Source organism: Drosophila elegans, unplaced genomic scaffold, assembly GCF_018152505.1.
Source record: "Drosophila elegans isolate 14027-0461.03 unplaced genomic scaffold, ASM1815250v1 contig_492, whole genome shotgun sequence".
Lineage (NCBI taxonomy): Eukaryota > Metazoa > Arthropoda > Insecta > Diptera > Drosophilidae > Drosophila > Drosophila elegans.
The window spans coordinates 348,812-368,449 of record NW_024545879.1 but is presented as its reverse complement, the minus strand read 5'-3'; the positions used below and the strand labels follow the sequence as shown (position 1 = coordinate 368,449).

Genomic DNA, 19,638 nt, shown 5'->3' with positions numbered 1-19,638 from the left:
AGTTATTCTTAATGATTATACTTTCCCTTGTCTTACCTTTCGAGTTGTATTAGACCAGTTGGTGCCATCGACCTCCTCCAGTAACTCGTCCGGGTCTCCCAGAAAGACCTTGATCTTGGCCTTCCTTAAGCCGTGCCGGATCATGTAGTCCGCTTTTTCAAGCTGCGGCTGGCAGCCCTGGTTGGGTAGGAAAAGGAAAGGCTAGCTCGACTTCATTTCCTCTCCATTTCTGGGTTCGGACCCTTCAGAAGCAACCATACATTTGTCTGGATAGATTGCTCATTGGGCAACCAAATGCGGGCTCGCGGTATACTCTCTGGCTTGGACGAGCCTAGTTCTAAGGTCCCTCCGTGCATCCCCGATCTTGGCAATCCACTCCGCTAGGAAGGTCCTCGAGAACGAGTCAACACACTTAATACCCCGGGCCCTCTTTCCATGTCGAAGGAAGGAATGGGTCCGTCCGGCACGACTGCTAGCCACTCTTTGTTTCAGTGCAGAAAAAAATCAAAAGAACTTGAGAATAGCTTCGGGATTTCTGTTCAAGACAATAAACTTACGATTAAGTATTTTTTGAGTTCAAAAAATAAAAATCTTAAATAATCTTATGTGGAGTTACAATATTTTTGTTCTAAATTACAATTTTTTTAAGTTGAGTTAGATAGAGTTTGTAATGAGGTGTGCGGTTAGGCTAAATTTTTATTTTTAAATTTTAATTTTAAAAATTAGTCCGGCTTACAATTAGATTATTGGTTATTTGAGATGCACTAAAGCTTATCTCAGAAAACAGTGTGGATAATTTTTGGAACGTGGTCAAAGTTATGCGATAAATACAGATTTAAAATCCAAATTATATATTATTTTGCGTGTTCAGAAATATGGTCGGTCACCGGGTCTCATTTTAAGTATATATCGTGCGATAATATTTAACACTACATTCATCTTTCTTAATCTGACAGCATCACAACTTCCAAAAACTTCTATACCATGGAGAACAGATGGAGCCAAATAAGTCTTGGCAACTAATAATCTTATTTCAAGTAGAGAGATTTTGCTGGTTAACACTAAGTTGTCTTTCCTAATGCTCTATTTATGTGGTCGTTCCAGGTTAAGGTATTGTTGAATGTGAACCCCAAGTTAAATGCATTGTCGACATAAGGAAGTGTCGTGTAATTAACTCAAACAGATGGTATATTTTCTGTTATGATTTTCTTCTTGTAAATCACCATACATTTTTTCTTTTTGGGGTTCAAGGCTAGACTACTTGCACTTAGCCATTGACTTATTCTTTGAAGGTCAGAGTTATAAGAAAGAAAACAGTCATTAATGCGATAAAGAGGACCACTTGCATATAATTGCACATCGTCAGCATACATGTGGACTTTACAATGGAACACTACAGTCGGAAGATAATTTACATACATTGAAAGCAAGATTGGCCCCAGAATAGATTCTTGCGGTATACCCCGCGTAGTCCGTAAAAACGAAGAGAAAACAGATGCTAAAACTACATATTGATGGCGATTACTTGATAAAAGTTTAATAGTTAATGTCGAAAAAATTAAATAAGTTCCTCAATTTACTGCAGAAAATTGCGTGGTTAACTGTATCGAATGAAGAAGTGTTAGCAGTGTAACCTGGCTGTTATGGACTTGTTTCCTGATATCCTCAGAGATCATTATTATGGCTTTTGTGCAAAATCTGAAGGGACGAAACCCAGTTAGAAAATCGTACATTAAATTGTTTTGTTGGATAAATCGTTTAATCTGGGATGCCAATATTTGCTCAAAAGCTTTGGAGAGATAGGGAAGAATCGCTCTTGGCTTATATTCATTCTTTCCCTTGGGTGTTGATATTAGTTTTGTAAATTTCCATAGTTCAGGGTAGGTTGAGAATATAATTGCAGAGTTAAATATATGTGTAATCAGTGGTAATATTTGTGGCAGTATAATTCTTATATATTTTGGATTGATATCGCCCAAGTCCGTGGCGTATATTTCATTTTTTATATTGCTTGAAGGACATCACGTTGATTAACACACAGGGCTAAACCTCTTATCACAGTTGGGTAAAGTAGTTGTGTTCAGGTACGAGTTTAAGACTGTTTCAGGTACTGTTTCATTAACGAAGATATTATTGAGGGGGTCAACATAAATTTGTGGTGGATGGGTGATGGGCTTCCTACCTATTCCTAGGTTTTTCAGTACTGACCTGTAATGCATATTTTGGCTTGAGTTATTAAATTATGAAGTTCCTGAAATTTTCATATAAAGAATTTGTCCTTTTTCGCTTCAACTTTTTGTATGAGAAGTTTCTTAACTTTTTGATATTTTTAATCCTTTCATCAAACCAGGATTGCTAAGTAGGTCTATAAAACGTCTTACGCAAGGGAACAAATTTTTTATAAATTTGGACAAAAATGGATTTGAATTTGCCGAGCTGAGAGTCGACTGTGGACATGGAATAGATTGCGTTTTAATCATACAAATATTATCTTTGAGTTTTATTTTAATTATAATAATTATATTGCCCTAAAATTGATTAAATTACTCAAAAATAATGATATTCATTGTAGAAAGTAGTACAAAATTGATATGGAATCTTTGCCAATTAATTTGTTTATTAAACTTATAAAGATTACGGTCCCTGGCTAAAACACGTACGACAAAAATAGGAATATTTGTAAGGATTGTGTCCTCAAGACTCCAAATAGGTGAGCAATATTCTGAAATACAACTGTCAAGACAAGTAAATAAAAATTTATTCGTTTAAGGATCATCAAATTCATCAAAATACATGAGTATACGAGGATTCGTAGTATCCGTTAGATCCTTATTATCATTATTATAATAAGTATTTTTAGTAATTACATACATGCGTTAAAATCCAGGACTATTATATTAATCTATAGACGGTTATTTTTGGATCAAAAACCAAATTATTCGATTCCCATGAACTTATTTCATTTATTTCTCCCTTTCATTATCGAATATTATATATTCGATATATTATCCCTTTTAATACATCGAATGCGCTCTCCATCTCTGTTAAACGATGTTACAAGATCGAACAGAAGAGGAGAGTAAAAAGGTAAAAAGATCCATCAATGGATCGCTATTGGAGAGGACACCACATTTACATACATCGGACATAGCCCTCGATCCACACAGCATCTTGTACCGTTTTTATAATACCACTGTTCCACTACACATAGTCGTCTCGCTCGCACCTGTTTACCTTGTATGCGTGTGTGTAACGCACAGCATACTGAACCAGGCGATTGCACGGCTTACAATGAAATCAATTTAATATCTTAAAACTCATCCTGTAAGTGCTCGCAACAATCTCACCCATATTGCCAAATCAGTAGATCCCGGCTTCAACTTAGCCTCGTTGGAAAGATGATGCCGCTTTTCTATCTTGGAATCATATTTCAATTTCTATACAGGAATCCATGGAGCGATTGGATCCAGCAAAGCTGAATCGCAATTATCGTTGGGAATTGGAGGAGGTGTTCATCCACGCAAAAGTCAGTATTTAGGAGCAGCTTGGTCCAGACGCAAACAGCACAGACATTAACGAAACTTATCTGACTCATACGTCTGCAGTCAAATTACCTTTGCCAATATTTGACGGCAGTACTTCCAATATTTTATCACATTGTTTAACCAAGTCGTTAGGAATCAATTGTTTCTGACTTGATTGAGAAGTTTAACCATCTGTTTAACTGTCTTCGAGGACCAGCTCAAGAGACAATTCGAGTGACCCCGGATTATTATTCAAAAGTGCTTGATGAGGCGTTATGACAACATAGCGTTGCTCTTCGCATTGCCAATTGCCCCCAAGTCCACAGTGGCGCAGCATCATTGAAAATGTCTCCGAATTGTACAACTCGTTGCGGTCGCAGAACACCTATTATCGAAAGGAAGGTGAACCAGGAGACCAAAAGGAAGTAGATCGATTCCCTGGATTACTCCACTTTACCTTCGTAGGAAACCTGCGTTCAACGCCATTACCAATATCAGTCAACTGAGAGTTGTCTTCCACGCATCACGTCAGACAACGTCTTAAAAGGCGCTCAACGATCTGCTCATGGTCGGACCGGCCGGATCTCTATACGCTGCTTCTTCGTTTTCGCATACGTCAGTACGCATTCACTGCGGACGTGGTTAAAATTTTCCGCCAGGTTAAGGTGTTTGTGGAGGATCGCAGATATACATATACATTACATTATTTGGAGAAGTTCGAATTTAATACAGTAACTTATGGTATGCTGCCGCACCGCATTTAACGTTACGCAGCATGACATATCTTGCAGAACTATTCAAGACAAACTGAAAATTGGTGCCAGCGCTTTCAAATCTTTGGCCAAGTCCAACTCGCATCACAGCAAGTTTGTCAATGATACTACCAACAAATACCTGCAACTGAATAACAACACTGTTACCAGCACGTTTGACCTAAAATGGACCAAGTGTTGGACACGTTAATATTTTCATTCTCGCCTAGGATCAACTCAGACCTTGTTAACAAGCGCACGGTCATCTCCATAGCATCGTCGCTGTTTGATCCTTTGGGAATGCATGCATTGCGTTCGCTATCGACCAACTCCAGAAACACACCTGATGGGAGAACTACCTAAGTAACGAATCACATCGTCTCAGCCATTCTCAAGATGCTGCGTAGACAAGAGTGTGAAGGGACTACTCAGCCGCACTCTCCGAGACACAAGGCTCACCTTTGAAGAGCTAACAACGGCATCTGCTGACGTCGAGGCCATCTTAAAATCTCGACCCTTGACACCGCTAGCGTCGAATCCAAGCGACTATTCTGCACTGACGCATTGACACTTCTTAGTGGGTCACGCACTTCGATCATTGTCGGAACTTCCACCAACCGAGGACAGGCTTGACAAACTGGATCGCTGGGAGAGGGTCATCGCCATCGAGCATCACATATGGAATCGTTGGAGCCAGGAATACGTCAACGAACTCCAAACTCTTGCAAAGTGGACGAGGGCAGCAAAGAATGCCTACTTGGGCGTATTGTCGGCACTATTACGGGATCAGACAACGTTGTGCGTGTGGCCAACAAACGTACTACTAAGGGAATTATTGTACGGAAACTTGCAGTTTTACCTGTCTTTTGACTGTCAACTAATATTATTTTTATCCAAGAATGACACGATTAGCTTCCATAATCCCTCAGACAAAAGAGGCATTAGTTTGTTGGGAGACCTTCGTGCCAAACTATGTCAAAGGCCTGTCGAACATCAAGAAAGACAGCTAAGCAGTATTTGCGATCTTCCAAAGCACCCAGTACATGATTTACTACTCTGTGCACTTGGCGACTACGAAAGCCAAACTGGTGGTCTGGAAGGGCTTTATCAAACGCAGCTACTGCTAAGAATTGTTTCCCCAAAGAATACTTTTATTATTAATTAACAAGAAGGAAATCAAACTTCGGCAAGCCGAAAAAAAAATTAAATATTCTTGAAAACATTAAAATTATCATTTACTTGCGTTTATGTTTAAAAACATTGAAGATATGATGATTTGCAGCTTAATTTTTCGATAGTTCCTATGGCAGCCATATGATATCGTTTTCCGACTTTAATAAAATTAAAGTGAAATTCTGAACTTTCAAATTATTAATAAATCAAAAAGAATTAAAAAAAAAAAAATTAAAAAATATAAAAGTTACATTTAAAAAAACAATTTCGTTCCGACTTATGTATTGCCTGCAATAGAAAGACAACTTTTGTGAAAGTTTCATGCAGATAGCTGTAAAACTGAGACTAGTTTGCGTAGAAACGGGCGGACGGACAGACGGACATGGCTAGATCGAGTCTCCTAGTGATGCTGATCAAGAATATATATACTTTATAGGGTCGGAAATGTCTCCTTCACTGTGTTGCAAACTTCTGACTGAAATTATAATACCCTCTGCAAGGGTATAAAAATGACAGTTATTTACTGATGGGATCAAAATATACTAAATGAAACACCATAAGAAAGGAACAGCAGAAGTTGACGGTGGCTTTTTTTGGGAAAATTTGGGACGGCAAGTCTTTTTACCGTAGACGGTAAACGGTAGACGGAGTCCAGTCATAAGCTCATTAGGACATATAACGTGTTTTGCCGGCAGAGCAGTAGCAGTGGGCTTTATGACTTGATAATAATTTCGGCGGTATTTTGTGTGATTATGTTAGCTATAGTCGGTGAACTGTAAACGGAACGTGATTCCATGCTGTCGGCCAAATTATCCAATCAATGGTTGATCGTAGGAAGACGAGTGTGTATTCGGCTGATGTTGCTCTATATATAGACTCTATATCAGCGATCACCAATCTCTCTTTAATATAGAGAGACCTAACAAAAGAATTGTTAAGGGGGAGTGGAATGCTGCACTCTTTTAGATTATAGTGTTGGCAATGTAGTTTGACAGATGGCACACCTAGACATCGATTGATTTGTGATTAAATACATAGTTTGAAATTTGTTAGCAGAGTAACGGGAACTTGACTATAACGTTATTTCTCGTATTTTAATAAAAACAAAGAAGAATAGTCTTGTGCCACGACTATAAGATGTCCGTTACTCAGCCAACTTACTAAAAAATTAAATATGCCTTTAGAAATAGTTTTCGTTGCTCGAATAAGCTGCCTATTATGAAAATTAACAAATAAGCTCGACGCTATAATTCTTAAGCGGAAATATTACATTTTATGTACATATACAGACAAACACCAAACGGTGAGAGCAACACCATATAGCGCTATTCAACAATCTTCAGAGCGACGACACTGGAAAACGCGTTAACTGAAGAAAACTGACCATGAGAAACAGGTCGCATATCAAATTCTCCTACGAGGTCAACTGGAAGCCCAGCCAGATGGAGTTCAAGGATCAATTCTACAAGTATCAGCATTTTCACTAGTTTATTGATGGTCATCGTATCTGATTTTGATGCGAACTCTGCACAAGGATTATGCCCGGTACAGCAAAGACTAAGAAGTGGACGACATGGAGTGCGATCTATGCGATGAGTACGGTGGAAGCTGCTCTTTTCAACTGGTTCCCAAATAATTTCGGTGGTATTTTGTGTGATTAAGTTAGCTATAGTCGCTTCGCAACCATGGTGGCGGTCACCTGCATCTGTCTTTTTATGACTTCAGTCTTCAGTCTTCCCTAGCTTTATTCAACATTTTGACTGTGGTTACTGTGTGTTACTTTAGTGGGCACATACTTCCTGCTGAATGCGGAGGACTACCGATGGCGTTCATGGCGGCGAGCTCTACATCATTTATTTTTTTTTTTTATACCAAAATGTTGATCTGTTTTAAACGTTCTTCTACTTTGGATACATGGTTCCCTTTAGCGACGACGTAGGTATTATGTGCGGCACCAATCCGTCCGTTATCTTTCTAATTCTAATCTTTTCTAGTTCCATAAAATGAATACTCATTAAAAAATTTGTTTGTTTTCATATCTAAAACTTCAAAGGTCGAAGATTACTTTTTTATACCCTTGCAAAGGGTTCTATAATTTGAGTCGGAAATTTGCAACGCAGTGAAGTATATATATTCTTGATCAGCATCACTTGGAGAGGCGATCTAGTCCGTCCGTTTGTCTGTCCGTCCGTCTGTCCATCTGTCTATCCGTTTCTACGCAAACTATTCTCTCAGTCTTAAAGCTTTTTGCATGAAACTTTTCCAAAAATTGTCTTCCTGTTGCAGGTCGAAAAGATCGGAAAAGGTCGGAAAAATAAATAAAAAAATTTATAACTTTGCTGTTTTTGATTTTTTTTACAGCTCTTCAATATTTAGTGAAGATTTTGGTTTTAAATATGATAGAAGAAGGACGAAGCTCCTTTGAAAACAATCGGAATATTAGAAAAAAAAATAATGAAACAGAAATTGTATCTTCTCTAATTTCCAATATATTTTGGAACTCTTTTAGATATAATAATGGTTTAAAAATTCAGAATTATGCTTATAATTTTATAAAAGTCCGAAAACAATATCATATAGCTGTCATAGGAAAGATCGAATAATTATAGTGAGAATCATTATATATTTTAATGGGTTTTTTAATGGGTTTTCGTATACATAATTTGGAATTTTGGGTATATAAGCTTCGGCTTGCCGAAATGTGCTTCCTTTCTTGTTGCCTTATATTAATATTTCTTCCTTCCTAGCGCTAGAAGTTGTTAAAAACTTATTTCAATGCCCTACTCATATAAAAAATATTAGCATGGAAAAATAGTGAAAGTCTACTTCTTAAAATATTTTAACCTAATACATTTAACATTAATTAATTATAATTATAGTTTAAGTTTTTTTTCATATTACATTTTATTTTGTTTTTATACCCTTGCAGAGGGTATTAAAATTTCAGTAAGAAGTTGCAAACGCAGTGAAGGAGACATTTCCGACCCTATAAAGTATATATATTCTTGATCACTAGGAGAGTCGATCAAGCAATATTCAAAAAACAATAAAAATATTAAATTTTTTTTTAAATTTAACTTGTTTTTTTTTTTTTAATTCTATTTACTCATTAATAATTTGACAGTTCAGAATTTCGCTTTGAATTCTATTAAAATCGGAAAACGGTATCGTATAGCTGTCATAGAAACTATCGAATAATTGAGCTGCAAATCATCATAGCTTCAATGCTTTTAATCATATACGCAAGTAAATCACAATTTTAATGTTTTCAAGAATATTTAATTTTTGAATATATGAACTTGGGGTTACCTTTATTATTCCTTGTTGTAGATTAGTTATTTGTCTGTGCGTGTGATTAAAACTTTGATTTTGAATTTTTGTACGTTGCCAATTATCTTTAAACTGTGTGGAAGATTGTTACATAGGCGGAGGAAGAAAATCGATATCGATGGCAAGTTATGTTGTTGGTTCTTCGTGACTTTGCAAAGTCCATCTTTTCATATAGATGTTGATTACTAATAATGATTTGATGTAATAAAATGAGTACTCTTAGTCATGTTTAGATCAACAATTTTTAACGAGAATCTTGAGATGTGGTCGTTGGTTTTAATTGAAATTGCAATGTTATCAAAGGCCACCGTTATTCTTTGTTTGCAACTCCATAGAACTGTGCGGATATTATGTATGTCTTTGCAATTAAAAGTTTTATCTTTAGGGGTAAATACTGTTGCCGAGGTTAAAGTTGTCGAAGGGATGCGTATGCCCATCCGAATTCCTTATTAATGTGATCTTGTTATATATTGGTAATTTGTTTAATGATGATAACTATGCATTTTGAATTTTCGGTATTTAAAACTAGCCTGTTTCTTTTCGATCACTTTTATATTTAAGATCCCTGCTACAGACCTTTTATATTCATTAATTTGGGACAACGGACTCCCCAAATATTGTTGAAAATCATCAGCGTTCATTTGGACAGAACTTTCAGTGAGAACATTATGCAGACCACTAGCTTACATACGATGCAGATAAGATCCATAATGAGAACTTTAAGGGGCACCACGATTGGTTGACAGGAATGACGAAGCATTTGACGATGTAACAAGGCACTGAAACCTTTTATAGAGAAATGAAATAGAGTCGTGGCTGCTGTGAGGAAATTAATAGTATTACTTAATTTATTACAGAGTATTATTATTTACCGTGACAAGTGCTTTGCTATAATTTTACAGTGTCAATCTCCAAAAAAAGTCTCACTTTAGAACCCTTTGACTAAAATGTCAGAACTGAACCGTCGACATAGCTCAGTGGTCTTTGATCAACCAGCAACCAATTTTTGTTTGTTTACAGACTGTTTTACAAGAAAGAAAAAAGTCTTTTAATTTTTCATAGTTGTTTTCTACTAATTATTTAAGGTTTATGCCAAAATATGGCTGAAAGCAACATTTCCAAATATATATTTACTGCTAAAAAATGCACTGTTTTCTGCATACTTGGATAGCGTAGAAACACTCTCCAAAGCCAAAGACCCCGTTTTTGCAAAACTATTTGAATGACCATAACTTCAATCTGCCAAATGTTCCTTACTTCTTAATCCGAACATTTTAAGTTTAAAAATTCTGTAATACAAAGAAACTGTACCCTTTATTTTTTGTACCCAATTTTTAGCAAACGAGATGACAAAATTGTTGATAAGACACCGGAAAGAGCTCTCTGTATAGGTTTTTATTGAAAAAATGTAAGACTAGTAGCTCATCCGACAACACTCGACCGAAAATCAAAATGTTAACCATTGAAGTGTTCTGTTCAGAACACAAGCAAACGAGAAATATTTTTATTTTCGGTTATGTTCGGGCATAGACCCTAAAAGGCAAAACGGTCAACTGTTATTTACGAGCTCTGGTTTTAAATATTTTAAATATTTAGCCACCCAATCAAATACTCAAATGCTTTTAAAATATGGCACTATGGAAATTTGTCTATATTCACTGTTGGTTTTCGGTAGTGGCAGAATCTTTGCAATTTTCCAAACATTCTGAAACATTTTGGTTATTAGGGTAGAATTCATGACATGGTTGTCTCGAGGACAAAACATTGGTAAGTAAATTGAAAACTAAGATATTATCACAGACGTCATCAAGTACTTGTGGTAGAAAGCATTTCAAGTTGCTTCAGGTTCTTGATATTGCAAAAATTTCTCGTTGAGTTTGCTTTCTCTTTGGTATTCTTTGGTTTTCCTCTGCCTAGCTCCCTGAAATGTCTGTATCTATCTGGGGTCAAGCCTGTTCTTTTAAATCTTTCGAGAAAGTACGCGGATTTAGCAGCATTTATTTATTTACATTTGATCTCGATTTCTTAGTAATGTTGTGTAAATTTTGAGTTTTAAACCTCTTCGATTTCATGAATGCTGTGTTACGTCTTTGCAGTTTAATATTTATTATCGTTGTTTTAAGGGGCAAGCATTCATTAAACATCTACACCATGTTTGTCTGGAGCAGTTCAACTTGCTCGTCTACTGACTTCAAATTATAAATAGCGTCCCAGTTTAGTCTAGTGAATTCCTCCTGCTGTCAAAAAAGTACCGGGACTGGATTAATTAAAAAGCCTGTGCTGAACAAATATTGAAACTTTTATTTTGTTATGTTGGTAACAATGTTCTGCATTACGAAGTGAAGTTTGTGTTCGAAAATATTATGCAGTAATCAATATGGATACAAACCTTCATTCTTTTTAAAGCCATTTATTAGAAGTTAAAAAGTGTGGGCGCTCTGAAAGCTGTGAATGATCATAGAGGTGAAGTCAGATCGGTGATTGATCCAATGTAACAGCAAAATTAATCAAGTCTGGCTTCTTTTCAGGATCTGAGGGCCAGCATGTAGGCGTGATCCCCATTTGCTGTGTTTTGCGTTATAGTCACCAGCAGTTATAAAGAGATCACCTAGTAGATCAAAGAATTTTAAAAATTCTGCTTCGGAAATGGAGAAGCGCGGTGGACAGTATTCAGCGGCTAGGTTTATATAACCGCTTCGTGCCCTGTTTGTGCCCTGAAATACCATTTGCATTCCAGAAAGATCATTTTAGATAAACCATTTAAACAGATTTTTTTTTTATTAAAGGCTCCAGGAACTGCTTTTGAGTGCGCAAAATCTCCTGCAGCGTTTGCTGTATTGTAACTATTGTGTTTGTTACAGTTACCAGCATTATTTCTAATCCACAAGGCAATGGGAAGTAATTTCTGGATCCTCCTTTGATGTATGTTGCTGCATTATTTCTGCAGTGGTTTGATGAAGTGTTGGCTTGGAGGTTGAGACGTATGACCTGTTGTTGTAACAACATCACTATATGTAGTGATGTTGCTTGTAATAGACTGTAGCAAACGATGTCAATTGGTATTGCCTGATGCGGTTCTTGATCAGAATACCAGTACCCCATGAGCCTTACCATCAGAATGGTTTGTCGCAAAAATTTATAGCCATTACTGTGTAAAAAATTTTTGTTCGTTAGGTTAGTCTCTGATATGAGCATATCGTCAATGTCATGTAGATTTAGGATCAAAAATAGCTCATGCTTGTGCTGTGTAATGCTGTTTCCATTCTAGAAAGATATTTTTAGAGAATACGTCTTAACAGATTTTTGATTAAAATCCAGGAGCAGATTTTGAGTGCGCATAAGCTCCTGCAGCGTTTGCTGTCAGCATTGGTTCTAATCCCCTTGGCACATATGCAGTAATTTCTGGGTCCTGGTTCGATGTCTGTTGCTGCATTATTCCTGCAGTGGTTGGTGAAGTGTCGGCTTAGAGGCTAAGGCGTGTGAACCGTTGCTGTAACAAAAGAAACTTCCGGGGTCGTTGTTAATGGTATGTCGGGCGAGTTTTTAACTATTTATAAACAGGGTTGCCTCCGTAGTGGGCAGTGTTGTTTCTACACAGTTGTTACACTTATTGGCAGAATGGTCTCCCTTATTTGCAGGGCGCGCCTCAGTTGAATGTGCATCCCCACAGTCAACGCAGTTGTTTTTTGAACAATCGATAATTTTGACTTTGACATTTCGAATGTCATTGTCAATGTGTCAGATACTTCATAGAAGGTTTGCGGTTTACGAAATGGTTAAGTGTACGCTCGAAGAAACTTGGAAACTTTCTTCCAAAGTGGAGAGATTTCAACCGAAACTACAAAAAAAATGGCGGTCAAAATTTGGAAAAATAAAGCGCCTTCCAGGCAGTTTGTGGGTAGTTTAGTGAAGCGCGTGCGTGAGACTGGATCGCTCGTTCAGTTCGGTCCGTCGAAAATATCGCTGCGGTGGCCGAAATGTCAATGACAATCCGACGTCAACTCGGCACCGTGCTCAAGAGGTGGACATTTCGAGCACTTGGACGAAGATGACCATTTTGACCGAAAAATCGTGTTTTTTGAATAGGTCCATTTCGACCTCGGTGGTTATGTTAATGAGCAAAACTGTCTCATTTGGGGTTCAGAAAATCCAAACGTAGTCTTGAAGAAGCCAATGCATCTACAACGAGTGACTATTTGGTGCGGTATGTGGTCGGGTGGCATCATTAAGCCGTTTTACTTTGAAAACGGAAAGGAGCCGCCGTAACCGTTAATGGTGTCCGCTGTCGCGGCATGTTAGAATGGAAGAGGAAGACATAGACGACATATGGTTCCAGCATGACGGCGCTACGTGCCATACAATCAACGTCACAATCGATCTTTTGCGAGGTACGTTCAAAAATCGCATAACCAGCCGAAACGGCGATGTCAACTGGTCGCCTCGCAGCTACGATATGACCCAGTTGGACTATTTTTTGTGGGGTGCCTTCAAGGATAAGTGTTACGCCAACCACCCACAGACGATAGACGAACTAAAGCACTAAATTGAACTTGCCATCAGGGCCATTGGAGGCCATACCATCGAAAATGTGTTTAAAATTTAGGTCGACTGCAAAGCTAGCCGAGGCAGTCATATGAACGAAGTGGTGTTTCATACATAAAGCTATCCAATAAAAAAAACCATTTTGAAAAATATATACTTGCTTGTTTATAGCGATTTTAAAACGCAAATCTTTCGTGGGCCACCCTGTACATTGGAAAGACTCAATGCGCATCCTAACAGCCTAGCCAGGAAACTTGGAACTGCTGCCATTAATTATGCTGACCCTCAGACAACCGTCAGAAGAAGACTGAAGCGGCACCACCCTCAAGACCTACTTGACCGGGTTTTGACATAATATGTATTAACTCGAAAAACAAAATTAACAATATTTCTCCCTAAAATGTAAACTTAAATTACTAGTCTTAAGAAAAACACTATAGACTATTGTATTTGAATTAATTAATAGACTGATTAGATTAAGCTACCACTTGGGTAGCAGTGTGCTAATCGAATAATAAAAATATACATATACTATTAAAAAAAAAAAAAAAAAAAAAACCTGTACATTAACTGAACTTAATTTTTTTAAGGCATACTTTAAGGTGCCAATAACATTTTATTTATATTAAATATGTTCATAGCCATTTTGACATCAAAGCCCTTTTCATTAAGCACAGCTATTATCTCGACGATAGGGACTGTTCATTCGATTTCTTTGATAACCACTTGTAAGTCTTTGCTACTTTTAATTTATTTTACCGGTGTCGAGGTACTTGGCCACTGATCGATCGAAAGTCATGTTCGTACTTAAAATTTTTGAATAGACGCGACTTAATTTATTTACGCAAATTTGGTCTGTTATTTTTTTTTTACAAATTTAGTACAATTTGTATGAAAAATATAACTAGGTGTCAGCCTTAGTGGATTGGGTTACTTAGAATCGAGAATCTATTTGTATTCGGCGCAATGTAATGCGTGATTTCAGTCGTTTTGTTTAATTTGGGTGCGTCTGTTTTGCCCTTTGATTGCGGACTTAATTATACCCTTGCAGAGGGTATTATAATTTCAGTCAGAATTTTGCAACACAGTGAAGGAGACATTTCCGACCCTATAAAGTATATATATTCTTGATCAGCATCACTAGGAGACTCGATCTAGCCATGTCCGTCTGTACGTCCGTCTGTCCGCCCGTTTCTACGCAAACTAGTCTCTCAGTTTTACAGCTATCTGCATGAAACTTTCCCAAAAGTTGGCTTTCTATTGCAGGCAATACATAAGTCGGAACGAAATTGTTTTTTTAAATATAACTTTTATATTTTTTAATTTTTTTTTAAATTCTTTTTGACTTATTAATAATTTGAAAGTTCAGAATTACACTTTAATTTGATTAAAATCGGAAAACGATATCATATAGTTGCCATAGGAACTATCGAAAAATTAAGCTGCAAATCATCATATCTTCAATGTTTTTAAACATATAAGCAAGTAATTTAATGTTTTCAAGAATATTTAATTTTTTCAATAGCTGAAAGGGTATATAAACTTCGGTTTGCCGAAGTTTGCTTCCTTTCTTGTTATAATAGATATGTTTAAAATAAATAAATATTTTCATTTTGCTTGTGCGAAACATTTATCCTATTTTTATACTCTTGCAGATGGTATTATTATTTCTGTCAGAAGTTTGCATCAAACTTTCCCTAAAGTTGTCTTTCTATTGCAGTTAGTATATAAGTCGGAACGAGCCGGATCGAACTATAGCATATAGCTCCCATAGGAACAATCGGAAAAATAAATGCAAAAAATTATAACATTTAGTAATGGTAAAATATTTCAGAGTTACGGTTTAAATTTCAACAAAATCGCTATATGCTAGCTCCTATAGGAACAATCGCAAAAATAAATGAAAAAAATTATAACATTTTGTTTTTTTTTATTTATTATTTAGTTCTTCGACATTTAGTAATAGTTAAATATTTCAGAATTACGGCTTAAATTTCATCAGTTCAGAATAACGCTTTTAATCATATAGCTGCGAAAGGAACTATGATATAAGGTTGTTAAGGTCGGGGAAGTACATTGAACCCTCCGCGGCTCATATTATTTAGTTATGCAAATGAGAGAGAGCGTGTCTCTTCGTAACGGCTTCAGTGTTGCAGTTTTTGTTGATATTGAAAACTCTTCCGCCCGTATAGAGAAGTAAGCGTTGTTTCTGATTGACGAGAGCCGACGTTCATTTTGTTTCTGCAGCAGAAAATGCAGCTTTCGCTTTTAAACGTTGGCGTTTCTGTTTTATTCGATCGTTAATACTAGTATTTATAACACTATTTGAACATTTTCATGGGCAGCACGAGCGCACGTACCTTCCTTAAACAAATTTGTTGATAATTTTTTTTAACGTGTTTTATGTCAATTTAAGGTTTACTGGAACTGGCCCACAGAGAATACCAAGCTGTTGACTACGAAAGTGCAGAAAAACATTGCATGCAATTATGGCGGCAGGACAGTACAAATACGGGAGTTTTATTATTGCTGTCATCTATTCACTTTCAATGTAGAAGACTTGAAAAATCAGCGCAATTTTCTACCTTGGCAATAAAACAGAACCCAGTGCTGGCTGAAGCATATAGGTAAGTTATCTTAACTTACTGTCTTTTTAATATATCTTCAAACGAATGTATTCATCTTTTCCTATCTTAAACTAGGTCTTAAACCGTAAGAGCTAACAAAATTGTAGACATCTTATCAAAGAGTACCAAGATAAGGGGGAATTTGGTTAGTTCGTGTAACGAACGTCATTGACAGATTTTCATTGTTCACTTTTTAGGGTAACTGCGACAAAAAGTTGTTAATTTTATATTGTTAAATAACTTCACCACTTTATTTCTTTTAACACTTTTATTAGTACTTGTACTACTGAACAGGTGTAAGGATATCCGTTCCTTTCTCAATTTGGCTTCGATAGACTTGCTCCTTAGACAGAAAAGTTATTGAGATGTTATGCATTCATTAAAGACAAAGAGAGAAACTCAAAATGACCGCAATATGAGTCTATGAAGCAAAAAATAATATGTATGAATGAGCCAAAAATTGGTAAATCTAAAAGCAAGGTATTTGCTAAAAAAAAAATAAAAAATTCTTAACATGTAGGAGCTATTATGTTTTTCGGTCATAATGAGATTTTACAGAGGTGAGTCTGAGAATGCCGTGACGATGCTGTCCTCTACTGCGCCACCTACATCGTCTGTTAGGACCCAGACCAGGAAACCCCATATTTGGTATCGAACCACCGCAATCAAAACCAATATTAGGTATTGCTTCGTCTCACGCCGTAGTCCAAATGCCTCAGCACTCGATTTTCGTATCCACTTTAGAAATAAGTTAAATGTTTCTGCCACCGAATTTGCCGTTACCAAGTTTAACTTTAAACAGAGACTTACGATTTCGTCGTTTAAGATAAACTTTCTGGTGCATTTTATCCTAAAGTTCTTGATTCGAATGTTTGGCCGACACATGCGATAGTCCACGAGTATCTCAATAAAAAAAGGCCTCAGGTTCCGGAGTCTCAAACTCCACCAATATATTTTCCAAGAATTGTAATGATATTTTTACCATTCACTATCAAAATGTTCGTAGCTTACTTGGAAAACTTATCATAATTCATCTTGATAGTGTTACCTTTGATGCCGATGTGATTGCCTTCATCGAAACATTTTCCGGACAACTATAATGCTTTTCGTTGCGATCGAGTACCCTCCAACGTTCCGCCCTTGTTTGTTAATAATGAATACCAGCACCACTTGGCTCAAATACAATCAATACATGCTACTCTAAGAAATAATGACCACCTTAGCGTATTAGGTGAGCTCCAGGAGCAGAATTTGAGTTTGCAAAAGCTTCTGCAGCGTTGTTGTATAGCTATCATTGTGTTTGTTATAGTAGCCAGCATAAATTCTAATCCACTAGACAAATGGGCAGTGGTTTTAAGAAGTGTCAACTTAGAGTCTGAGGCGTATGACACAATCTTGTAAGTTAACGCATGAGCAAAAGAAACTCCAGGTGTCGTGGTTGGAAGTTATTTTTAAGGTGTTCTTTCAGGTGTCAATTCTACCTTGAACATAAATTAAGTTCATAAATTTTTGTATATATGTTGTAGCAAACGATAGGAATTGGAAATGCCTGATACGATTTTTAATCAGAAACAGGGTATTTTCTCGCTTAAAATGGTTTGCCGTTATTGTAAAAATGCTTTTTTTTAGTTAGTTGAGTCTCTGATATGAGCATTGCGTCAATGTCATGTTGATTTAGGAAGAGCACGTGTTTGTGCTATGTAATGCCATTTAAAGAAAACATCTAAACAGATTTTTGTTTGATAAAATATTTTCAGTACGCATAATCTTGTGCAGTATTTGCTGCATTGATACCATGGCGTTTTTTATAGTTCCCAGCATTGATTATATGCTACTCGGCAAGTGGGTAGTTATAGGGAATAATTATTTTCGGGTGACTGGGTTTCGAGCTGCAGGTATTAGTTGCCTTATGCGAGTTATTAACTCTTTATATACGGGGCACCCTCTATGTTTGGCAGTGTGGATTTGCTATATTTTTTGGCATCGATAGGGACTGATGATTCGATTATTTTGATAACCACTTATAGTCCTTTGCTTCTTTATCGGAATATTTTGCCAAGGATCCATAGTCATTTCGTCGTTGTTCGCCGCTCTTACGCTTCTTTTTACTCATTGCCTTTGTTTTTGTATTCTATCGTTCATAAAAGTATTTATAACACTATTTGATCATAGTCATGGGTGCACGAGCACACTTACCCATGCTTACTCTGAGCGTCATTTCGCAAATTAAATTTTGGTTATTTTTATGTTTTTATGTTTTATCAAAAAAATCATGCCCTCAACCGGATCAGCATACGTTCTCAGGGTGCCTTAGGATAATCTTACTGATGCTCAGAGTATTTCTGCATATTAGCATTTTGGGCGCAACTATTACTAAATTTTGCTATGATTTCATTATCCTTATCGAAACTTGGTCAGTCGATACCCAGGAGAGCACCATGAAGCCCTTGTGATACCAACATCCAGAGTTTGGTCGGGACTACCACTCTGTGTTCGAAAATTAGGAAATCAGATAAGATTTGGCAGTTATTTTTTGGGGCCATATGTCCGGCTCGCCAGAGGCGCTGACCATTTTGGATAGCTAAAACCACTAACCATACAACATATAGACTGGTCATTTCATACGACGCATTTGGACACAAAAAAACGGACCGTGGAAGGTCCACCGTGCTCACAGCAGCAGGTCCATGCACTTCGTGTGCGTTCGGGTTTTTTACTCATTCTTATTCTCATTTTTATGCTCGCGCACTCATTGCACGAGTTCAGTCGTTCAGTCGCAGAGAGGCGCTTTTTGAAGAAGGCTGCCCTGCGCTTGAATTCGTCTTTGTATGTATGCGTGATCATGCATTCTCATACACGGGAGCATGTGTGCGTTTATTCATTTCGGCGCATCAAGAATATTTTGTCTTTTGCCACTTTTCAAACTTGGTACCCTAAGAATATGGGCGTATTTACTATTGGGTTATGATATAAATATTAATATTATATGTTATAATATATTTATTTAATATTTCAGCATACATCTTATTTTTGTTTACAAATTCAAATCAGTGGTAGCAGTAAATGTTTTACATATATGTATGTATTCGAATTTATAGAAATCAGTCCACTGAGATGGGAACAGGGCATATCGCAGTCATGTCACTTGAAGCACCGACTGCTCTTTAGTGGTTGAGAAAACTTCAAACTCAATCAGCTCTTGTCGATGTTTTGCGAGCGGTTGGTGCCTGCATACCCTACCGACGATTGCTTTTAAGGGGAGCGGGCTTTTAGGACACTTGTTTTAAATGTTATGTTTAGTGATCTTTGGTTGATTCATATCCGGCTCCGTTCCGACTTATGTACTACTTTTGGGAAAGTTTCATGCAAATAGCGTAGAAAAAAATAAGTTAAAATTTTGCTCTCTTATTTTTTTAATGTATCGTTTGTTCCAATGGGAGCTATATTTATTTATTACCATTAATGTGTAAAATATAAACCGTTGTTCTGAAACAATAAACCAAAGAAACAGAAAGACAAAGTTTGATGCAAATAGCTTTAAAACTCTAGTTTGCGCAGAACCGGACTGACGAACAGACGGATGAAAAGACAGACTGACATGGCTAGATCGACTCTCCTAGTGATACTGATCAAAAATATATGTATATGATGTCTCCTTTACAGCGTTGCAAACTTCTGACTGAAATTATA

At 36.8% G+C, this 19,638-nt stretch overlaps 1 protein-coding gene across 6 annotated transcripts in view; it reads left to right on the top strand.

Annotated features, from left to right (window-relative positions):
* LOC108134541 (UDP-N-acetylglucosamine--peptide N-acetylglucosaminyltransferase 110 kDa subunit) overlaps positions 1-19,638 on the top strand; it is a 184,202-nt gene that overhangs the window by 56,575 nt on the left and 107,989 nt on the right. For all 6 annotated transcript variants that reach the window (XM_041709756.1, XM_041709755.1, XM_041709757.1 and 3 more), the window contains exon 3: positions 15,738-15,948. In XM_041709756.1, coding sequence (XP_041565690.1) covers positions 15,738-15,948 — 211 coding nt within the window. The remainder of the gene's footprint in view (positions 1-15,737; positions 15,949-19,638) is intronic.